Source organism: Rhopalosiphum padi, chromosome 4, assembly GCF_020882245.1.
Source record: "Rhopalosiphum padi isolate XX-2018 chromosome 4, ASM2088224v1, whole genome shotgun sequence".
In the NCBI taxonomy this organism is placed as follows: Eukaryota; Metazoa; Arthropoda; class Insecta; order Hemiptera; family Aphididae; genus Rhopalosiphum; species Rhopalosiphum padi.
In genome coordinates this window covers 26,638,141-26,665,526 of record NC_083600.1, presented here as the reverse complement: position 1 = coordinate 26,665,526, position 27,386 = coordinate 26,638,141, and the positions used below count along the sequence as shown (strand labels likewise).

The window sequence follows — 27,386 nt, the reverse complement described above, 5'->3', positions numbered from 1 at the left end:
AAAACGTCGGAATAACGGTTTTCCATAGATATTTTTAGTTTTGATCGATTAAAAAGGAACAATACGGTGAGACGGTAGTCGTCATATAAATATAACATAGAATGTATTTTTTTTTTTTTCACTTCGTGACTTTTCGCACATTGCCCTTTGTTGTTTATTGGGCCGTCGGCGGACCACAAATAATCAGACACACTTTGGTCAGAGTGGGCGTCGAAAAAAAAATTCTTTTTACACAAAAACTACCACCCGAACCGATGTAATAGTAGTTGGATGAAAAAAAAAAAAAAGAAAAAACGAAACACCAATGCCTTTTATTTCACATTATATTTTTCATCAACGAACTTAATTTTTTTTTTTCGTGTACACACGATTACGAATAGTAATTACGTGGTAAATGTAAAGTGCAGGTTGTGAGATGGAAAAAGATGAATAAAGAGAGAAAGTGAGAGAAAGGAAAGTAAAAAGATAAAAAGGGACAGAGATAATGGATTCACGAAAGGCTAATAAAGTTCGTTATTTTATTTTATTTTTTTTTTACTGTTTCTTTTTTCTCCTGCTTAATTCTGACGTCCAATTAAGACCGTTAGATCGACGACCTTGCCGACCCTTGCAGGGCTTCCATCAGCTATAATACATATATACCCGCATACATCACCGGTAGACACATCTGTATATAAATAATTATATCCGCTGGGTTTTAATTAACCACCCATCCTTTCTTCTCTGGCGATCAACTTGATAACGGTAGAAAAAAAATTTGGATGACCTTCTTTAGTTTGTTTTTGTATTTTATTGTTGGCAACAATATATACCATTTTTCAGATCTAACGAGGACGAAAGGAAAAAACACAACATGCCAGGGAACCTAGTGTATGAAATAACCAGCCCCGAGATTGCCAAAGATAAAACGCCATTTCCTCAGGAGAACCGGACTGACTTTTTTCTGTTGTAAAGCGCCGGTTTTTCAAAACCTACTTATTATTTATTCTGCCTCGCATAATAACAATTAATCACAAAAAATAGCATGGAAAGATGAAATCACACTTTTTATCAATGCTTAAGACAAATATAATATATGTAATATGTTTAATATACTCACGTCTAAGGTCCAACACGACTGATGCTTGCCGGGGATCCATTAGCTTCGTGTTTGACGCCCGACACGTGAATACGGAACCGAAGTCCTGGCGACTGACAGACGGCCAGTGCAGCCTGTTCTCCATCGCGTTTATCGCGGCATGTTCACACTCGTCATCCACCACAAGGTTGTTTTTCAGCCACACGACTGATGGTGGAGGATTTCCTAAAAAATAATAACGATCTTTACAGTCAAACTGCGTATTTTTTTTTGTTGTGGTGTATCATAATATCATTGTTAACATTTATAATCTATTATAGATTATAATGTATATTGTACAAAGAAAAACCATACTTTTAGTTTATGTGATATATGCTTATCATCTACATTTTCATATTCTTATCATATACGGAGTATTATTTTTATACGATTATAATTTTATATGTAAAATGCATCGAATTATTGAATAATAATTCATTAATTATTATTTTTCTAGACATTTTTTTGAAGTGTATGCGTGGCATAACGAGTATACGTCATATTGCATTTTTGTTATAGTTATTAGGACGCGTTAAGAATGTAACTGATACCTTTGAAAGTTGACATACCTGTTTATAAACGTGATGTTTGACAACCATTCATGTGACTTTGAGAAATGATTAATAAAAATAAATAATTTAACTAATAATAATTTAGTATTATGGTTACATATAATACGAGTATAATCAAAACAAAAAAAAATCTTTAGAAATCAAATACAATACAAAGGGATTAGTTTATTAAGCTTGACGTTTCATCAACTTGTTTTTTTTTTTTTTTTTTTTTAATATTTTGATGTGACATAAATTGATATAGTATACATAAGAATTAAAATAGTACAATACTCCAATCTACTTTTAATTTTTAAAACTAATATTTCAAATTAGTTTAATATTAAGAAATTCTAATTTCACTGTCGTAACTATAAATTTTAAATAATTGGTAAGTGCTAAAGAAGGTATTTTATTTGCATAAGTAATACATCAATTAATATAATATATAAATACATGGAAATATGTTGTATTTAAAAATAAATTATTAGAATTCCTTAGATATTATTATGTATTTGTGATTTTATGTGTAATTATTGTTTATTAGTTTATAATATAAAATGCAGTAACATTTCGAAGTAATAGAAACGGATTTATTATTTGTATATTAAAATCAATGCACTTCTTAATGGTTAGTTATATTATATAATTTATAAAATATACTTCATTCTTATAAATTACCTAGATATATTTTTCTTTTGCGACTATTTTCATTAAAATCTATCAATGAATAGATTAATAATATAATTAATAAAATAAAACAGCTTTAAAAATGGCATTTAACAACTGTTTAAACGTTGTAAGTTATAAAAAGACATTTGAAAAATCTATAAACACTTAATTTTTACTAAGCATTTTAAAAGATAATTTTATTTATTCTTGAATTATAAAAAATAACATGTCATGATGATCTACAAAAAATGTACTGTGTCATACTTAAGAAATATTCTGACGTATCATCGCTTTTAACTCGATGATAACAGTAACACATTATTCTGCGTTGAGTTGTATCAAGCCTGACCACCACTAATTATCCTTATTTGGTACTACTTCAAAAATTATGAAAAATACAATAACAATTGTTTAATTACACTTATAAAAATATTTACTTGTTTAGTACCATGAAGATATAGAGAAAATATTTAACAATATTTTAAAACATTAAAGTAAATAAAATACACGTCAAAGGTACTAATCATGATTCATGACGGTACAAATACATTAGTTTTATACAAAGTTAAAAATAATTCTGATTCCTAATTAACCGCATGAAATTTATTTAATTTTCTAAAATACTATGTTACTTTTAGAAAATTAACTTCACAAGTCCATATTCTAAATGTATTCTCCAAGCTCTCGATAAACTTTCATTCCAAAATGTTTGATTATTTCCATTTGAAAATTGTTCTATATACACGATGCAAAATTACCCTCACCATAATTTTAGGAACTCTCTAGAGAATACTTTTTATCAAACTATAATTTAGCATATTTTTCTTTGCCTTTATATACATTTTGTTCTGGTACAACTATTTTATTTAACAATTTTTGAATACTGTATAGGGTTTGTTTTGAAATGATTTTTTTACTTAAATTGTATTACTAAGATCCTCTCATAGTTACTTGAACAGTACGTCATATGGTATGTAATAATCCAAAGTAATTATATATAAAAAAAAAAAAACAGCCAAATGTAAACTTTTTCACACATTGTAAAATATATAAATATTTAGTTTCCATTATTATTTTTATCACACTAATAAATAGTATTTATATTTTAAAATATTAAATTAAAGTAAATTATAAAATATTCATAATGCAATGTGTATTTTTAATTATTTTACCGTGCGGTTTTTCGTTTAATATACAATATCAATAGTATCTATACGCTGATACTAACATAATAAATTCGCTGACTTTAATATTATTTTAATATAAGATATAAATGACAGTGGCAGTTAAAATATTTATAATAGTATAATAGTAGTAGTTAAATAATTGTTCACTGTTTATTTACTTATTATTAAAACATTTTGTATAAAGGTAATAAGTATAAAATATAATATATTCTGGACTACATAAACCAAATGGATTGTTGATAGAATCGGCAACTAACCTTTCTCTCTCTATATATATATATATATATGTATGTATACGGGTTACGGCAGAGTATTGAAAAGTGAAATAAAATAAAAATAAAACCTTTTTTTTCTTCTAAAAGGAGAAGATTACGGTTCCACGTGTCTCAGCTGTTGCCACCGACTTAATTTCGATCGGGCAAATAAATCGTTGAATTAATATCGGCGATGAAATGGTGTATATATAGTTTTAAGGGCAGGGTGGGACAGAATTGAAGAGAAATCAATGAAGTTCAATATTGAAAAGACCCTAGAAATTGAGTATTTAGCTTGGACCTTCTGTGCTTTATAAATTAAACGCAATTTATTCGGACAGGTGATATAAACATTATTTTTTTTAGCAATATACTATTATCCACAACGCCTAATAAATTATTTTTTATCTTCCCAGTATTCATTGATGCTTTTCCCCAATTGTTTTTCCGTGGACAGGGTATAGAGATGGTGTATAGTATGTATCTCGCGATGTCACAGAAATAAAAATGTAGAATCTCCTAGTGTTGTTTTTAGCAAATCTTTTACGCAATACCGTGTAATTAGGTAGGTACCTCGAAGAACGACTTTACTCGTATTCAATAACCAATACAATACAACGTTAATTTCATCAAACACTCGCGAGTGTATACTAATGCTTTCGCCGTTTCAATGGAATGTTAATGTTACCTATCGTTATAGATTCATTTGTATTATTTTTATTATTCACGGATTATCTATACCATTCAGAGAACCGTTGTAGGTAAACTGGTTACGTGGTAATAGGTATATAATATTTAAGACAGATAATACATGTAATACGCCCGGACAAATAATTCAATTTTATTCCATCAAGAAAAAATTACTAGCTACACTTTGCCAGTTTAATCTAACACGCAAGTATAAGACACAAGTAATATTACAGAAAGCAATTTATAAAAAAAATTGTATAGGCGATGGCATGTCCGTTGTCAAGCTATCGTCGTTTAATTAATTGACTGCGCACTGGCACAATAGTACACTATGATAAAGGCCTGTAGCTCGGCCAGCTTTTAGTGAGTCTACAATAAGGTTTTGCAAAAAATGCTGAAATCTTAGTAACTATTTATGTACATACACAATTTTAAACATTTAATTTTTATGCGCACGATTTTACATTGCAGTTTTAAACACTTTTAAACAAATATATTATTAAAATATACATTTCGCTTTGTGAAATAGGCCTGCAATACTGAAATTGCCGTTTTTAAATCATAATTGCAGCAGTTCAACACGCAAAAATTCTTCATTTGGGAAATTACAATCACATAGTTTACCATTATAGTATAGAAAACATATTGAATATTATGAATTATGTTGCTGCATGTCTTTTATAATACAAGAGTTAATATCCAGATACGGTTTAATCGGTTGTAAGATTAAAAAACCACAACAAATAACGCGAATTGGTTCTGAAAACTGAAATATTTCAATGAAAACAGTGAATTTATAAATAATCACAACTAGAATCAGAATAATATGTATTTGATTTATAATTTTAATAATAATCACTTTTATACGATTAATACACTCGTACTTTTTGAACTATAAAAAATAAATGATAAAACCCGTTTAAGGAGAAATCTGTATTTTACATTTAAATACCTCGAAAAAAAATAAATTCTGAAGCTGAAAATAAAACTATTTCTAATGTTCCCAGAAGTGATGAAATACAAAAAAAAACAAATATCATTGTGAAATTAATATCTTTATCACTAGGTTCAGTATCTAATACTATAACATAATATTATTATGTATCGTATTGTATTTTGCATGTCGATGTATTTTAATACAACGATTTTAAATATTAACGAAATGATAGTTATTTCACAGGTAAGTATTTTTTTCTCGTTTTATTAGGTAAGTACAAACTGTAAGTTAATTTTTACAGTAAGTATTTTAGATAAACTTGCACGTCTGTAACGTAAGATAGTGTGAACGGATAAATCATTGAAAGACGCAGGTAAGTAATATTTTTTTTTTTATTGAAAACATGCACTAATAACAAACAAATGTGAAATATAAAATATGTTTTGAAATGTAAACCGAATATCATAATGCAAATTAATACGTGCTCGAATTGAACTAGATTTTAAATGACGCGTACCATATATGCCTAACAAATGTGCAATTTCATTAAGTCACCAACACTGAACTAATGACAGATATTTTCGAGTGGCCTGTTGAGGAACATTTTTAAAGTAAAGATGACTCCGACACGTCTTCAAATGACACGTACTCAAGACACTCGACCGCGCGGGCTGAATAATAGAGCAGAACAACAACAGACATAAATTCTTGGTCGGCGAAGGAGATGGCGGGGCGGTTGCGGCGTCGTCTGGGAGAGGTGTCACGAGAGGCGCGTCCAAAGGTCTACGCCGCTACACAACGGCATTACACGACGTGGACGAAAGCTTAGGTTGGGTTTAGTGAGCACATCTCGCTCTTTCGATCGACAAATTTATATGTGACGTCTATACGCGGCGGAACGACTCGATCGTTAAACACGGCGGCGGCCGTGACCAATTCTCGTGAGAGCCGAGAAGAAAAAATAATAGCTATACCTATTATATTATTGTACATTATACCGGAGAGTTATTTTTTCGTTGTTACTGTCGTTGCTCTCGGGAGACCGTATACTTACTGTACACTGCAGAGGTACTATATACGCGATGCGCAAAATATTACTACGTTATGCGTTGAGAATATTTGGGCATTGTTTACCGGATGGTTTTGTTTTACGACTACCGCGGACCAATGTGAATTATTATTATTATTGTTATTATTATTATTATTATTCCGTCCCGAAAAAACAATATTAATATTATCGGGGAAACGGTTATCGCGAAATGTATCTACAAAAATCACAAGCGATCAAAGGTTATGATATTATACAAATATATTTTTTTAAAGGTCTGCTAACAGAACTATATATTATGGTACGTTTATCAATTCGATTCAGTGGACGATTATATGGAAAATAAAATTATTACAAAAACCATTTGTTTGCCTAGATGATGATAATCACTTTATTAGAGTAATAATAATATGCATAACGATAAAAACGCAAATAGATAGGATAATTCGACGGTGAATTCAGCACGATATTAATACACAACTATATGATATTATACTGCGTAGTATATACCGAACAAAAAAACATTTTGTCTAATAATATTCGCTAACTTCCGGCCAACTATTTAAGATGTACGTATTTCACTATTATAGTTATAACTCGAAGGAATTAAATAGAAATCACTACCTATAGGCAATAATGACATATCAGTGCAACAGAAAGGATTTGTTTCCCTAATCAATATTATATAGAATGAAGTTAAATTAAAAAAGTTTCTTTTGACTTAAGTAAAGTATAATTAATTAGCCCATCGCTTACTCTGAGTTTTAATTAAAAGAACGATAACGGGCTGAAATTAATTATTGATCAAAACGTCGTATCAAAATAATATCATATTATTCGAATGACCAAATGATGTACCTTTAGAGTAAATCCTACATGTATAGATTATATACGGTTATAGTTACGTACCTGCTGGGTGTTTGGGTTTTATGATTTAAGCGTATGCAATAAAACAATGCATAGTAATGTTGTGCATTGAATTTGAATAGATATATAAGTCCAAGTTTCAGGAGAGGGATTAAATTATAGTAAATCGTGTTACCGATCTTCGTGTTTTTTTTTATTAAGTACAACAGCAAAAATGGAAATAATAACAAAAAAGAATAAAAAAATATAGATAATGAGATTAAAAAAAATATAAAAAAAATGGTGATACATGGCAATATAATAATATATGTTATATGAAATAAAACATTAGCAGTACCTAATCGAAAATAGCATGAATATGTATTATATAATATAGTAAAACATCATAAAAAAGCTCATAAAATAGTTTTTGTAATAATGTTTGTAGGTACAGTATATTGAGAAGACGGTTTAGTAATGTTCTAGTCAAACGCCAAGCACTTTTAAAATGTTCTTTTTTTATTATTTAAAATTTAACGATTATTGTTTTATTTGTTATTTTTTCGTTTAAATAAAAATATAATGCGCTCAAGTTGTTTTATTTTGACATTTACATCAGAAAACGACAGGCCGTTAACAGTTGACGGATGTTGTTTAATACAAGTTAAGATAATTTTCAAAATCCAATGTCAATCGTCATTGTTTTAATACGTATAATATGACAATAAATTATGTACGTTAAAAATTTAAACGAAAGATATATTTTATAATAAATTAGTGTTATTTATATAAATGTATTTTTTTTCATGAATAAACAACCAAAAGCGTGAAGTTTAAAATCGAGATCATCCATATTATTGAAAAAAAATGTATATTATAATATGAGCTATTATTGCATTTCTAAATATATTTTTTCTAAAATTATAATTTGTTAATTAAAAATAATTGGGTTTAACAAATGGTTTATTTCATTTTAATATTGTCAGTGATAATTAATTAAATAGGTATATAATATATATTTAAAAAAAACAAAGATATCTTCAAGTTTTTAAATCATTATATTAAATTATATTTCCTGAAATTTTTAATAAAAAAAAAAAAAAAACCGAACTTCAAAAATGTTATAACTTTAAATGAATAATATATTATATATAAACAACTATAAATATGATTATATGAAATACAAATATTATAGTCAACAGTTAATTTTTTTGATTCATCAATTCCTAAGTATTTTAAAAAAAATAATACATATATAATATATATTTTGTGTATATTATATTATATACTAGAGGAAGCTTCGCTCGCTGCTCTGTGGTCTGTGATCGTCAATTCTCTCGGGTATTTTACCAAAATATTGTTTTCAATTCAAAATTCATAACTGTAATTTTTTTTAATTCTCATTTATTTATTGATTGCTAATATTGCTATGACAACTATATAACACTAAATAATATTTTAAGGACATTTTTGTTTAATAGAGAGATAATAATTATATTACATTATTATTATTGAACAAGCTTATAATTTATTTATTATACATTTTTTTAATTAATTTACTTGAAGTTTGTTTCCGTTAACATTGAAAATATTTTAATTTACACTCATTATGAAGTAAAATTATATTAAATTATAACACTTAAAAATTGGAAAGTTTGGTTATTAGTTTTACAAACAAACAAGTTAAGTTTGTATAATTTAGGGAAAAGCAAGGATTGAAGTATGCTAATAGTATAAAATAATGTTTATTTTTTAACATTTTTTTTAACACAGATAATATAATTCTTTAAAAGCTTGATTTAGACTATTTAATATATTTATTCTTAAATGATAAATTTTCTACCTTGCAATTTAACAGCAATAAAAAATAGATCAATAAAAATTATTTTTTGAATTAAAGTATTTTCTATGTTTGTATTCAAATTGTTACATATATATGAGTTTTGTTCGTTTTAAGTCAGACCTATATTGAGAAAATAATTGATTTTCTATTCGACTGACTAATTAAAAATAGACAAATAACCCCAATAAAAAGTAGCTTTAATATTTTAAAATTTCAAACCAATAATGTAATCTAACATTCGCTTGAACAATTGTAAAACAATTTTGGGTTTATAAAGTATTACATAATATTTGAAATTAAAAAAGTTATAATTGTACGTAAATACCTGTTTCTTAGTTCAAATGTGTTAATAAAAACACTTCATTAATATTTTTGATTTATATTTCATACCTATTTTTACAAAATATATATTTTGAGTAGTGGTAGTAATTTTCTAGATTATGTGTAATAGATGAAGAACTGTTGAAGGGTCATTCCAATCTCAATGAATATATGTACATTGTAAGGAAATAATTTTGTCTATATTAGTTTTTAGTAAACATTAAAAAACCGTGATTAGCCAAATTATTTTTTTTGCACTTTATGCGTATACTTAGATATTATAATATACCATGATATAATTGATATAATGACATGTATCTATCTCAGCAGTTAAATTTAATTTTGATTCATTTTTTATTAAACCTGATATTTTTATATTTATTTATTTTATTTTGATATTAGCCATAAAATTAGTAGGGAATTCTTTAATGTCATTCTATTTAGAGAATTTAATTTATTTTACCTTTGTTTTTCGATTATATCTAGAAAATTATATATACTCAATAATGTCTGAATCAATAATATTATAATACGAGTTTAAATGTAAAAGTATCTAAAATTATTTTGTAATTCTTAGTACTTAAAAATGCGTTAAGTAATAGTTTTGAATGCGATAATCGATTTTATACAAGTATGTATGTAAAGTTCCAGAATACACTTAAAGTTTCAGAATCTAAAAATATTATTATTAAACATAACTAAGCGAATACTAAATTAATTTAGCATATTTTTTTTTGAAATCGTAACAGAGAAAAATATAAACTTATGTATCTACGTATATGAAACTCAATAGATTCAGTTACGTGTAAGATGGAATTGACAATAAAGTAACAATAATAGGAAATACAATTAAAAATAAAAGCTTCTGGTATGAAAAAAAAGTAGTTACATTATAATGAACTAAATGCTCCATTGTATTCAAACGGATATTTCACCGTAAATCTATAAAGAGACACTGAGATTAATTTACAACCGCCTGGCGTATACAATTAAATAAAACATTTTAAGAGCTGTGATTTCTTTCCACGAATTTATTCCCTAGAGATAAAGATAATATATTTTACGGATTAATACGTTTTAAATATATAATATGCAAAATATAAGTGTATAAATGTGTCACTAAAATTAATGTGTTTTTTTTACATATTATTTAATAATAATCTCAATTTTTTTTTATTTAAACTCATAAATATTATTTATCTGATACTATCAATTATTTTATTTTTAGTTAAAAAAAAAAATCATGCTGTATCGACAGTCTGGTAGAGCTAAGGGTACGAATTGTTATGCCGTTCTCGTTTTTGGTTCTATGGCTGTTGTAAATATAAATTCATCAAACAAAGAAATAAATTAAAAATACTAATCTTAATAATATAAAACTAAATGTATATTGTCTTCGTCCTCTTCACCCCCCCCCCCCCCCCAATCACCACATATTACAAACGCAGATAAAAATAAATATAAACTTTAACCTGTTTGGTACTTTTACCATAAGGACTCTATTTTCATCGATAATGGCGATATCGATGGTTCTCCTAAGACTCTAAATCAGGGGCAACAAAATGTCATCACCCCACAACCCCTATTTTTTGTTGATATCGATCCCAATAGAAGTGATAGAGATATTTTTTCCATCGTCTTTTTTACACAAGAATATCAAAGTAATACAACCCGGCGAAAAGTAGAAGTTACTACAGTAGTGTCAAAATGTTAAACCAATGTCCATTCCTGAACTTAATGCGCAATGTGCATATTATATTCCCATGTGTGACTGTTAAATGTAGAAAAAAATCATACGTCCGTCAACGCACAAAAACACTGGATCTTCCATAAAAAGTAGACTCTCTACAAAGAATCAAACTCTGTCAACTACAAAAGATGTTCAGTATACAATCAACTGACTCGCAAACACAAAAACATTTTAGACCAAAAACGTCAACAACCACCACCATCCAATTCTGAACACTATCTTCAATAACCGTTAACTGAAAATCTCACGTATAATTCATATACAAAAATGTAACAGTGATGGGTCACCCAATTATTCAAATTAAATCTTACTTCTATAAACAATAATGCAAGTTCATTTTTTAAATTATTTGATGAATTTAAATTTAGTTAAAATCTACTTAAATCTCTACCACATTACGTATGATTCCTTAAATTAAGTTTTAATAGTTTTTTTTTTCAATAATGTTATTTTATATTTGGTATGTTAATATGTATAAATTATAAAGTTAAGTTAAATTATAAATTTAGTGATAATTTAAAAACGAGCAAGACGAGTAGACGGGACGAATATGTGATTGTATATAGTATTAAAATATAAATAATATTATTATACACACATAGTACTAGAGGAAATTAAATACAACACCAAATTATAGTATATCACCCGTTTTATTGGATTGCGATTATTCGTATGTTCTTATGTAGTTGAATTATTTTACTCATAATGTCATGAACCGTTTAAGCTACAATGTGTATGTAATTTACATTTGATTGCATTCTAGAATCTGTGTTTTGGGTCCTATTATAAAGATAACATCTGTAGACAAAACGTTGAAAAACGTACATAACCTACTAACCGTACCGACTTTTTAAAATAAAGTCTATTTATTTTTTTTAAATAAACGTCACCGAACGTTTTTTGACTTTACATGTCGTACATGCGTGCATATAAAACAAAATAAAATAATATGTATAGGTACGTCGTTGAATCCACGTGGGAATCGACTATTATACGAGTTTTTAAATTTAATTTAGATGCGAATATTTTTTTTCTTTTTTCATTTAAGCACTGGACATTTTTTAATCACCTCATTCTCTCGTGTTTAACTTTTTAATTGAATTTAACAAGTATATAAACCAAAATAATACAGACCAAAAAAATATATTAAATTGAATGCAATGTTTGCATGACGCACCAGAGCGGTGAAGTTAGTTCAGTTCGAATCGTGTTACTATATTATGATCGGATAGTGATAGTTTTAAGTTGAAAAAGAATATCATGCTCAATGTACATGTTAATTGACCTCTGTGAATATTGAGTATAAAATTAAATTACTACGACCCTTTTTAATAACAATGTTAATCCCAAGCTCTTTCAATTAAATATTTAAAAAACTATAAATGTTTTTTTTTTTTATTGTAATTATTAAACTTAATAAATAACAATTTTAATGATTTGATCATAATTATATTATTCGTCACAGTATTTCTGAGTACATTTAAATCATAAAAACGGTATTATTGCTACATTAAAAATACATTAATAATTATCGTCAGTTATGTTTACATTAAATAAATTACTAGATTACAATAAATATTTTTACATAAATGTACATATAAACAACATGCAAATTGTATATAAATATATTATATTATATACACATTATGCATAAACATATGTATTTATATTATATTTTTTGTCCATGAATTATAATTATTCCTTAATTCCCATAACGTTTAGTTTTAATCCAACAATATACATAGTATATTATTTCGATATTAAATTTATAAACGACTAAGATATAAATAATTGTCATTAACAATAGTCATATTTAAATTTATATTGATTTATAAATATTTATTTATGTGTAAAGCTCAATAATTTTCAATACAACTAGTATTAAATTATAAAAAAACTACTAAAATAGTTCTTTGATCTGAACGATCTGATGCATAAAGAGAAACAAGATATAAACAATTTACGACGTATATAACCCAACAAAATTATAAACAAAAAATATGTTTATATTTAATAATAAAACTAAGAAAATAAGTAACTACTCTGCGAAACACGAAACACGTCTCTAAACGTAGACGATCTGTAAACATATGCTACTAAGTTTATTTTATCATATATTTGTGTATTGTTATTATAGTAAAATAAATAGACAAATAGTTTAAGATTAACCTAAATATGTTGAAAATAAAATATAATAATATATCTAAAAATCCCGCGAATATATTTGAACTCTAACAATATCTATTCAATCATTATTCCTTCTATACCATCTCAGAATCTAATACGATATAAAAGATTTAATTATCTTTGAAATGTAGATTCTTAAATATTTTTGAAATATCAACTAGATCAAATCAACTATCAGAAATTACTTTAAATGTTGAAGTAAATTTTCTACTAAACAATATAGTTACTGACGAAAAACAATATTGTAAAACAAATGATTCTTTTTATCCATTCAGAAACGAAAAATAAAGTGTAAATCATTATAGATATATTATTAAAAATTATAAATAAAATCAGAACGTTTGAAAAAAAGTTATTTTAATTGAAAAAAGTTTAATGGGATTTTTAATCTAAATGATTAAATTTCTGTTTAAATTTATGAAAATGTTTTAATCAGAATTAAACTTTTGATAGAACAAGGTGGCTTTGACATTAAATTAGAAAATTATTTTTTCAATTATGTACTAATTTTTATTAAACGAAAAATTAAAAATAAATTTTCATTAAAAAAATAAACAAGAGTTTTTTATTGGATAACACGTTTTATTATTACCTTTTAAAATCAAAAAGTCACTTTACGAATACATAATTATTATAAAATAATATATATAAATATTTATTGATTTTTTCCTCTCGTTTTGTGTGCACACAAAATATTTGTTATCTATGCCCAACTGGACCGTCGACTGACTTGGATCTACCAAATAATGAATTCCCTTAAACGGCCTAAACAAACGATCCTAACAGCTAAAATTATTCTTAAATTCTAAACACATCAGTCTGAACAACGAAATACTCTAAAAACCGACTGCATTTGGTAACACAGACCTTGGTATTTTCATAAAACAATAATATTTTAAATTTTTTCGATTGCTAAAAACGGATGTTGTTGAAAATACTAATAAAATCGATATTCCGCTTGTTAAATTCTACCGAAAAGTATTTTTCAACATTATTATATATTTACGATCGTATATTGAGATGCCAAAACTTAGAAAAAAAAACTAAAGAACAATATGAATTCCGAAAATCAATCTACTGAAATTGTAGTGTTCATTTCTCTGAGCCAACCAATTTATGACTATATAGTATAATATACTCTATACATATATACATTATATCTACATATCCATTTAATGATATCTGATCGTTATGTCAGTTATACAATTCGCGTATGTGCCGTACGTATATAGCTTAAACGATGCTACAAACGAATACACGATATAGTGTGTGTCTGTAAAATAAAGAGTGAAGCAGAGTGGATAAAGCCGAAAGAATGAAAGTGAACGTGTGTATAACTGTATGCTGTATAATATGCATATTTATACTAAGTATGTAAGCACAGTATATATACATATCGTATATAATATATGCATACTGTTTGGGACGTTTTACCTGCCTATACGAAAATGAATACGCATTATACGCAAACACTGCAAAATAATGGAATACAGAAAGGTAAGGGCAATTCGACGAAGAGAATCGTTCGCATAGGAAATTCGGAACAGTAATTGCGACTATATACCTACAGGCTACAACGAATTATTACATTGCATTATAATAATATGTATCTAATACCCATTTGATAATATGACGTGTGCGTGGGTTTGTTCACGTCATTTTATGAACTCGACAACATACAATTTAATAAACAATAAACGATTTTGTCAGGAATCTATTTAATTCATATGATTACGAAACCAAGCTAATCTGTTATACATATAGCTGTTATAAAAGGGGCGTCAGTGCAAATGAAAATAGTGGTGATCCACGTGGAGGTACATTATTACCGCTGTGCTCGCGTGTATGTGCGCAAATGTATGTACAATTGTACATATGCACAGTTCAAGGGTTAGTGTTGGTTTAATGATGTCTGCCGTTTTCAGTAGTAAGAGTACTGTCGATGTTATGTCGTCCATATAATCACCGGCACAATATCGAGTCGTCTGTGGTCGGCTACATATTGTTCTAACGATTAAAATCTAATAATTTCATATTGTTTTGCAGGTTTAGGTAGCAATATAAACTAGTAGCTTAGGGGCGACGATGGCGAATAAAAATGCAACTGATATATTTTGACGTCATAATAATTATATATAGGTAATATGTAATATAATTACCACCGAAGACCAATATTTATGAAATAATACGTTAACGATACGTATCATTACCGCTCAGCAGACATTATATTATGATGGTACATAGTCGCTATTATTTACAGAATACGTTAATAAAGGAGATTTGGGATTGATGCAAATAAAAAGCAACGTATTTTCATTAAATGTACAGTGTAAATTCTTCGAGTAAAATATATTGTTTCGAACATCGTACTCTAGAAAATAATATTATTAACATAATTCGGGATCTTGTTAAATACGTATCATAATTACTTGTCTACTCCAAAATGATAAGTAGCTGCTATATATTTTTACTTAATACGTAAGGTTAAACAGTTTTAATTTATGTAAATTTGATAAAAAAAAAAATTACGGGAATTACATATTTCTACTTTTAAATAAATTATTATTATGATTAAAATAATATTCGATAGACACTGAGTATTAATGCAAAATCTAATGAACTTAACATTTAATTTTTTTTCTGGTAAGAAATATTTTAATGTGTATATAATAAAATATTATTTCTTTAATCTCGTCATATTTTTGATACGATTACATTTACCCATCACTGATTATTAGGTTAAACAACAAAGGAACAATGTTCAAGTTTTATGTAAACATAATCCAAATAAGATCATGAAATCAAGAATCCTTCAACCTTTTGAAGAAGATCAATATTGAAAGCTATAATAAATTAAAATAACACTTAACTTGGTATAAAGACATATGCAACTGATAAGATACGTTATCCCATTTTATTTTATTTATAACATTTTAATTTAATAATACCTGGCTAATATTATTTTATAAAATAAAAACAAATATTTGAAAATAAATATAAAAATACCTAATTATTTTTAAAAAAAAGGTTGGATAACATTTTTTTTTTTACATTTTTCAACTATGAATTCTTTTAATGATCGAATTATACTTTCTGGAATTATTTTTCTACATACCTTAACTACAGATTTTAAATTACTAAATAAAATTCCCTAACACATTAGTCGAAAATAACTAATAAAAAAAATTTAATGGATATTAAAAAGAGTAATAGAAGTAATAAGAAAAGTAATAGCTTCAGGCAACAAACTGTAAATTGAGGTTCACTTGAACCTGTTTTTGCTTGGTCAAAATTACACCTAAATAATTACCTAATGATGAGTATAGTTATTAGTATTTTTTTAAAAAAGGCTTATAATTAACACTTTATAGTCTTTATATAGTATAAAAAAGTATTATATAATAAATCATACATATTTTATTTATAAAATGCATACTTTTCGGCAAAACTAATTTATGATAATTTGTTTAAAATCCATAGATTCTAAAATTATTTTTCAATTAAATTCTCCAAGAAACGCTTTTTAAGATTATGTTTAAATTAAAATTATTTTCCTTGAGTAGCGCCAGCATATAATTGTCAGAATTAAAAAAGATTTATTACAGTATATTATGTTGATGTAAACGATACACTTATCTGACACGATATTGTTATCTTATTCCTTTATTATAGTACACGATTCCACGAGGAGACAATCTTAGGAACGTTTAATATCTTCTTGGAAGGAATTACCATTTAAGACCGGTGGGAGTCTCTTAAGTCTTGCACAATTAAAGTAATTAAATAATTTACAGTTATTTGTAATTATCGTGATGTTAATATTTTACCAACAAAATGTGTTTAATCGAAAAAAAATAATTGTATTAATAATTATTAAATAATATAAATAAGTATATTCTCCAAACTTTTGATTTATCAAATATTTAGTTTACAATTTAAAATATATCTAATATTGTACCTTAGTAATTTGTAATTTCATTAATGATTGTGAATGATATTGCGAATGATATGTTTTCTATTTTTAATTATTTTATCAATTCAAATATTTATGTATATAATATATAATATAATGATGTATGGAGGCGTAAAAAAATGTGTAGATACCCATAGATAAAACGTCGTCTCTATGCACAATTTATGAATCTAAAATTGTTTTGAATTTTAGAGCTACAGTCCAAATAATATAATATGCATAATGCAAACATTGCAAACATGTAATTTGTAGATACCATAATACCTATTGATGTATTTCACAGTTAATCAATTATTACTACTAAAAAGTGTAGTTGAATACTTAAGTATGTTTGTATGTAAGATAAATCTACATTATAATTGAATGTCTCAACTCTCAATTATATAAAAGAAAAAACGTGCTTGTATTAAATTATATAATGTTATAATTTTGTAGTTTTGGCCTATAAGAAATTTAAAATAATATGTATCGCTTTCTTTGTGTATAATGTATATCTACAATGTGTTTACATGTAATAAGTAAATGTATCAAAATAAACAATGGCATTGATAAAATTAATATACTTAAATAAGGAATCTCACAGTTGAGATACCCTAATCGAATTTACTTCATTTACATGAATGGGTCTTGTATATAGGCCAATTCCGGTTTAATAGTATTTCCGGGGTTTTTCCTGAATATTTTGGATGAGACAGTTGAATAACTTTTTTGGTAACGAATTGATGCAATTTTGTTTATTGTCTTTACATATAATTGTAATGAAAAAATCTGTATTTAAAACATCCTGCAATGCTTTGATAATATAAATGATGCATATTGACTTTAAAACATTAAAAATAACCCATATATTATGTAAGCACCGAAATCATTGTCCACAATATATTGTAGTATAGTTGAGGTATTTTATGAAAGAAAAAAACAAAGACCTGAGCATCGATTTATTCTAATTGGATTTACTTTTTATTTTCACGAAGAAGCGGAAATGTATTTTGGAAGAGCATACACGAGCTCTTGATTTTTCATTACAACAGAACACAGCAAACTTTACACCAGGTTTTCACATTACATTAATCTCTTGGTAAACGTCTGCGAACCAGGAATAATAATAAAAAAAATACTAAAAATAAACCTACTTGTACCGTATACGTCTAATCGATCACTTGGACGGGTGAAGGTCTCAAACTTTTCGTATAACAAAACCTAATAGGAAATAATATAAGAAGGACAAAAACATAATAATACTAACTTATATAACCCAACCACCTACCTAACCTATACCGTTGTATTCCAAATGGAAAATCTGAGCCAATACAAATTATTTATATTTCGAAATCAATTATAATAACCTTAATACAATCGAAATTATCAGTGAATACGTATCTCTGAAACAATAATAGGTACTATAAATAATATGTGATTAATATATGGGCCACGTAACGTTGTCCAATTAATATTATTTTCCCTATGTACAAACCAGTATATTCACCTATACACTATATTATATAAATGAAATAATATGTATACTGTGACATTTATATTATACAATGCCCTTAGTGTTATAATCATATTTATTACTTTATTAGGTTTCAAACATATTACACTATGAAACATTTTAAATTTTTTTAGTTTATATTATTCTAGGTAATGTATAATTTATTTTTGTAATAAATTATTGACCATTTATTACTTTTAAATGATTAAATCATATACAATGATGGTTATTTGAAACTTCAGAATAATATGGTTTATGTGATTTTATATTGCTACATTAATATTGTAATATAATTATTTGATGAGAAAAAATGAATATTAAAAAAAAATTCAATATCTAGTGTTCACAGTAGATGCGAAGTATCATATTATCATATATTATAATAGGTAATATACATTATGCTTGATGATAAATGCTTATTATTATTTTATAATTTAGATTAGTGTAGTTTAAAATTTGTCTTACTCGTCAAAATGTATAGGTATTCGACCGGAATTTAAATACACTTTTAAGATTTCATTAAAAATATAATATACACGGTCTAAAAGTTAATTACCGAATACTTATCATAATTTTCTTAAATATTAGTGATGAAAAATAACATTTTTTTTCTTATCTGAATTTTAATTTTTTACGAGGAAACAACCCGTTTGTTAAGATCAAAGGGTGAGTCTGTTTAATGCACATTTATATTTGTGATTTATCAAATACAATTTAAATATAGGAATGGAGTGATTTAGCCAAATTTTTAATCCGTAACTATAATGCTATTGTTAATTCTACTATAAATAAATATGCCAATATTATTACTATGTCAATTGTTTCATAAAATTATACTGTTGATATTTTAATAATAGTGGTTGATATATAAAAACATATCGATTATATCCTTATTATTTAATATAGATAAAACGTATACCTACCTACAAAAATGATAAAAAAATTGATTTATCATCTTAAATATTGTGTTTGAATTCTTAAAAATCTAATGCTAGACCAATAAAATATGATACGTATTAAATATTTAAAATGGTATATAATGATTAACGTCAATATTTCCATTGATCAGAAACTAGAATAATATAGAGTTAATAGCTAATAAATTATTAAATTAAATTATTAGTGCAGTTTGTATTTATAGTGTTGAATATTCAATGAATCTATACAGTAATTGAGCGTATAACCATAGGTATACTAACTACAGATATAGTGGTTTGGTTAATAACTTTCGTAAGTTCCTAATTGTTGGAGAACAACTTTAAGTTTAGTTTTATAAATAGTTGTACTGACTACTGAGAGTCGTATAATTCACCACCATGAATTTCACATAACTATGTTCATAGGTGTGTAGGTGTATAATTATAGAGAGAATCAATGATGTATAGGATAGGGACCCTACGATAGATATAGAACGGAATAAGGGACATGGTCGATTACGGCGAAAAATCTATTTAAAATAGGTACCCACCCACTTATAATTTTTTGTTATAGAAACATTTTAAAACATTTATTATTAAAATCATATTGTACGAAAATACAATTTGTAATACACAATATTCACAAACGATTTAGAAAAAAAACTATTGCTTATTTTTAAAATGTATGCGTTTTGTATATTTTTAGGTTTTTATTATATATGAATACCATTATATAGCGTAACATGAATATCAGCAGAATTATAATCAGAGATAATACGATAAGGACTAAGGAGTACAATATTCTCATAACGTGCTTAGTGGTTATATAGAGGGCGAAAATATTGTTTGGCCAAAAGCGCAATGAATATGTTAGCTAAGAAACCCTATAGAAACAATGATGGATTTGATGTTTATCATTTTAAACTATACTTTGCTAATAACCTTATACTAATATTTGTTTTTAAGCTATGAATTGGACTCATTCCCGTTTAATGAATAGGGCAATGCTAATATTTCCAATAGTTATTGAAATATAGGTATTTGAAAAACGCGGAATACTCGAGTATTATTTTCTAATCATAAAATATGCATATTCTAAATTCGTGATATGGTTATTTAATGACAGTTTATACTACAATTCAAATGCACATTTCAAACAATATCAAAACATAATATTATATAGGTATTCGTCGGAAATTTGACAAGTTTTATCAATTAATAAGATCATTATAAGCATTATGTAAATACCGAATTTAAATACACAAATAGCTAATACTGTCAATATATTTAAAACCTATTAATAACTGTTACAATATAATGACAAAATATAAAGAGCCGGCTTAATTTAACATTATTCATTCAATTTTTATCTACGAATTTATTTCTTAAATCCTCTTCATCATGCGATAATTATATATTTAATTTAATTAATCTCTAAGTGCAAAATAAACAATATAATATTGAATCTGTATCTGTATCCGTATTAATCTGTATCTCATTCCCGAAACAAGAGTTCAAATTAGTTTTAAAGTCTACGGAGGGAAAAAATTATAACTAAATAATAAAACGATTGGGTCATTGGCGAGAAAATATTTAAAACTTTTTCACGTATACAACGGGGAACTTCTTTTCAATTATTATTATCGTCATCTCTCAGCGTATTTACTGTAGCAAAATCAAAAAGCACACGAACGACACAGATAATAATATCATATCCAAACCGTCTTAAATGATTCTTACTGAACAGTTCATTACGACATATACTGTCGTAGTTGTTCGGTGACAATTATATGACTGCAGACTATCGTTGACACGCATGATATATAATATATATTATAAAAAAAAAAAACTATAATATTATAATGCTTACAGAGCTTATAACCCGTTTAGTATTTAAACCGCATAAAACCGTTTCAATATTGTGATCGCCGTGCACGATTTTTTAAACGGAAAACGCGGGTGTGGAGAAAAATCACTTACCACCGATGACGCGACAAATGAGCGCAATGCCGTCGCCCTCGTCGAGTGGACCGACCGTCATGTTCAATTGCCTTCCCAACCTATCGAACACCACCGGATGTTCGGGCGGCACTGAAACAAAATAACACGAACACCATTAATCAATTATATCGTGACGTCATTATTAAATGCAATATTATTATTATTATTATGCGTATACAGGTACCTATTATAATATAGTGTAATTATTTTGGGACGACGATATATTACAGCGACACGCGTATATAAACGGCGAATGATGACGCGGTCAGTCGTAAATATTAAATCGCACGAGTCTCTCCTATTATCATCGTCCGACAACGCCAAAAACCGACGGAAATCGATGCGGTGGACCCAAGTGTCAGTGGCTGGCAGGGCGGTGGTGCGCGACCAGTAGAGCCAGAGGGCTAGGGGATGACGGCGCGAGGACTGCGTGCGTGTTTGGGGCAAGGGGGGGATTTGGGAAGCCACCGTAGACACGACAATTGTTCGGCTATTGTGTGTCCACGCGGCTTCCCTTTCCGGCCATATCTTGGACCGGAGCTATTATATATATATTATTTCCACAAAGCCAACTTCCCCGCTACCGTCACTGCCGACACTATATTCTACAACGCTATCAACCTCATCTCTGCACTCCCCCTACCACAACTACGGCGAAGATGACGACAACGACAATGACGACGATGGTGACGACGACGATGAATACCGCTATACCTACCTTTTATAACCATATATATATATGGTATATACCTATTATATATATCGCCGACCACCACACCCGTGGTATTTACCATGATTCGAACAATGTCCCGTAGTCGTTCTTTCTCTCTGTTTCTCTCTCTATATATATATTTATATTATATACTCGACAACGCTCGTGTACCGTTCGGATGGAAAATCATTGTTGCGCGATCGTGGACCAATGAACCTAATCAACTGGCAGTGGTATAGTGCCGACCCTGCGGCGGACGGCCTGGGAAAACGACGTGTACACGATTTATATATATACATTTTCCTTTCAGCGAAACAATTTGCACCGGTCATTTGTAGTGCGTGGCTAAAGCTCTTCCGGTGGAAAAATTACAAATGGACTTGGCCAACACCACCGTATTCGGTTAACAATAACACGTGCCCTACGACGCACAATTTGTCGATGCCTTTCGCCACCCACGCCGGCCGCCAGGAAGCTCGTCCAATCGTCACCGCCGACTTTTGTTAGCAACAGCAGCTGTGTGAATATACATACTTATGCCACCCTCGGCGTGTATATATATGGTCCAGTATTTTGGACCTATTGTAATTAGAACAGAGAAAACGTTTAAGGTCTAATCCTCTTTTCTGCGTCCGACCGTTTCACTACGATACTCATCACACAGTAATATATATTATGTGTATATATATATATATATATATATCAATAGAACCGATTGGATGCTGTGCTAAATATATAGTACAGTATGAGTGTTGAGGTATTATTACAGAGTTATCACTATAATAATTATTAGTTACAAACACTAATTATATTTTGATAAATATTTCAGTATGACATAATAGATTGGCTGATCGAGTTTCTTCGGTACGAAGTCGTTTTAATTAAAAATTATAATAGTATCGTCGCGTATTGTGTTAATAGTCCTATATACTCATCGCCTAACGAGTGCCCAAATTCGGTTATAAGTTTATATTTAGTATATTATTTCTTATTTGCAGACAATTAAATTAATATTAAATTCCAACAATTAATCAGAGCTATTCATTCGATCATTCGAATAAAAATTAAACTGCAGTGGGTAGTTTTTTTGAGACGAGTACCGCCGCCGTACACAATGGCGTAAATCTATACGGCACGGAAAAAAGCGGCAGATTAACACTGTGTATAGCATATTATTATCATAAATTCGCTAGAAATACCAAAGATTCGAACCAAACCGTTGTGTGCACACATATTCCACGCGAGAAGATGATTAGGTTGAATTGAACGAGATCACGATTTGAATATACGTTTAGAGGTACTTATACGTATTATAACAGTATACGTAATATAATGTTTTAAGTAAGTAATTGTTTTTAGTACTATAACGCTTTAGAATAACATTATTATTATGACGACGTTTTCTATGATAAATGGCCCGTGTTATCTACCGAATTCGTCTTAGTAGAACTAAGTTATACGCGTGAAACTATAGTAATATATTCGGCGGTATATTAACATTATCCAAGATTAGTGCATATTTTATACAAATGCATTAGTGTATACTGTATACATTTCAAACGATTAGTGTACATAGTGATGTTGTCCTTATAATCATGTATTAAGCGAGTGCGGTGCGCATTATTAGTACGTTGATACGCGTTTCAAACGACTGGTAGGTGTATTATTTATGTAGTGGTTAAGTCAGATCATAAATATTGAAATACACGAATAATTTTACTAGTCTTGAAAATAAATACAACGACGTAGACGGTCTGCAGCTTGTTTCTCAGTATTTCAGTACCTACCCTTCGTCATTTTTATTCTGGCCTCATCTGGTAAATATTATATTGCGCTATCTTACGATATAGCTAAGATATTTCCACATCTCTTGGCTGATAGTAAGGTTAGGTTGTTTCTAGAAGAAGTTTTTTTTCATATTCCGGAGCATTGACTATAACAATGATTATTTTATAACAATAAAAATATTTTATATAATTGTATACTATTACTTATAACGTTTTTATTCGAAGTATATGATAGTGATGCGCCTGTAAACATAGTTATAATATCAACTTACAAAAAAAAAAAAAATAATAATTGAAAATTCCTATCATTGTCAATAATTATGGTTTGAAATTCATATTTATTTTAATAAAAATATTATAGTTTATTCCGATATTAATTTTTTTTTTACATTTGATGAGTATTCTAAAAATTATAATCCCATGTAAAAAAACATAAAATGCGCAAAAATGTAACACGATTTTCATTTTGTTGAAATTCTCACACATAATAATAATAAAAAAAAACGAACATAATTTTAAAAACGAACACTTGTTCTGATAAGTAAAAAATGGCACGTAGATTACTCGGAATTTTTTTTTTCACATGAGTATTATTTAGCCTTACTATAAAATTCCAATAAAATTATATTTGACAAGTCGGTCAATAGAAAAAAATAATAATAACAAAAATAAAAATCGTACCGGAATCGTTCGAATACCGGTGTACTGTTTTTTCTCATTTGTCTAATTGAAAAATATTTTGTCGGTGGATAAGATATTCGAGAGAGTGGAGTTCCCCCCCTCCCCACAGCAACATTCAAGTGTATATAGCTTCATGACAAAATTCCTTAGTTATTTTCCACTGCCGAGAACCAAGGAATATTCAATTACTTTCCCAGAGCGACGAAAGAAATTGTTTTTTTTTTCACCCGTCACCCTTCGTCGTCTTGCCAAGCTAGCAGTCAAAAAGGCTCATAAATAGTAAGTCATCCCATAGGTTTTGATTTAATATATTAAATTGCACGGGTACTTACCTATATTATCAGTGTTTGAAAGAGTGACAGTAAAATATGTGTTTGTATTTGTATTTAATATGTAACATGAAACAAGCCCTTTAAATCATTTAATCACGCGCGCTAAAATTTAGCGATGAGCGTGGAAAATAATAATTTAACAGATCTATAAAAAGTTTTTTAAAAAAAAACTTTACTGAAAATGTAAAAAAAAATACAAAATAAAATGTTCCTTGTAGTATATAACAATATTTGTGTACTTTTGTGTATAATTTTACAATATTATTTTGTAATATGGTTTATTTTTGAAAAAATCTAAACCATACTATTATAATATTAATATTGTGTCAAACATAACAATGCGATTAAAAAACTAATTGTAAAAAGTTGTATAGATGTTTACTTATTAAAATAATACATAACAATAATTTATATCAGGCTATGTAAGTGTTTTTGATTTTGTATAATCCTATATTTTTAAGAAATGTACATATTTTAATATACCTATAACCATATTAATTAATATATATTTTCCATATTTGATTTATTGTCGGATACAAAAGTAAACATAATATGGTATGGAGCGGTACTTACAACTTTAAATTTCCACATACCTTATAGCGTTAAATGCCATAAATATACGTCATAACAAATTTAGGTTACATTAGATATGTATATTATGTGGTCTGTGGATTTTTCCCACTTGATTTTACAGGATTTCCCAATAATAATAATAATAATATATAAATGCTGCAAATTTCAAGTTCTATGTATATTACGTGAAAAAGTCACGCTAAACTTACAACATTAGCTATTATCGTCATAATATTATGAAAACGATAAAATAATAATAGTTATAAAATACTTCATATCGTCGTCACTCATACTGTTATGTTACCTATCAACTATATCATATTATACAATTCAACGGCGAGTGACGGTGGGAGTGTTAAACAACTAAACTTTGAACAAAAATAACATTACGATAAATAGAATATAGTAATAATTACCTAACTTAGTAGGTATTATAAGAAACAAAATAAATTATAGCATTATACATTATGGACGGATTTCGATGTGATTATATGTCGTGGTGTCAATATAGGTAAAGTGGTAAATACTAAATAGATTATAATCAGGGTTGGAATGTGTATTGAACAAGTGGTTCTTTTAAAAAACATTATGTATACATTATATACGTTTTAAGTAAAACTATAAAATTTTATGATAATACAATACATTTTATGTACGTAAATTGTATAATTGTAATTTTTTCAATGAAATATAGATTTTTTTGTATGGATAACGGTATATACAACAATGGTGTAAATAATAGAAACATGATATTAGGTACTTTATAACGATTCTATATATTACACTTGAAACAAAACATAGTTATTTAAAACATTACAAAAACATCATTTAAAAAAATCGTATAAAACAAAAATACTGTTCTTTTCTGCAATCCCGATTATAACATTTTAATTATGATCGTGCATATTATATTGCGTTTGTAATAATAATAATTAATTTATTTTAAATATTTATTACCCTACGATCACCCCATAACGCCGCAAACAGACATAGGTATTCTCGTAATTTATATGTGCGTCTATGGTCTGTTCATGTATACCTTATGCACGATCAACGCAATACATTTATTTAAACAGTTTATATTGTAATTCAGTAGCTTTAGTTGATTTAAATAGTACTTTAAAAATAGTGTTTCAAAAATAATCATAATATAAATATGTAACTAGTCTGTTTTAAATAAAAACAATCTGCTTGTTTATGCATTCATGATCGAAACAACATTTTTTTCATTATTATTAACATTCAGTGGCAAATATAAGATTTTGTCTTAGTGGTAGATTTGTATTCATCTAAAACTCACAAATTCAAGGGGTGATTCATCCGCTCATCACAAGTTGCACTTGTTACAACTTACATTGTAAACTCAAAATTCGTTTCCAAAATATTATATTATTTAACCCATCACCTAAGAAGTTAAATAAGTTTCGCTAAAGCGAAATATAATACCAATACTATTCAGCCGTACTTAACAAAAACGCAGTAATTCCAAAATGTTCATTGTTCAGAAATCTTGTT

The 27,386-nt window shown here is 27.6% G+C and overlaps 1 protein-coding gene across 2 annotated transcripts in view; it reads right to left on the bottom strand.

Moving 5' to 3' along the window:
• LOC132929426 (hemicentin-1-like) overlaps positions 1–27,386 on the bottom strand; it is a 316,445-nt gene that overhangs the window by 100,514 nt on the left and 188,545 nt on the right. For both annotated transcript variants that reach the window (XM_060994762.1, XM_060994763.1), the window contains exons 4-5: positions 21,766–21,876; positions 1,100–1,303 (exon numbers count right to left, since the gene is read on the bottom strand). In XM_060994762.1, coding sequence (XP_060850745.1) covers positions 1,100–1,303; positions 21,766–21,876 — 315 coding nt within the window. The remainder of the gene's footprint in view (positions 1–1,099; positions 1,304–21,765; positions 21,877–27,386) is intronic.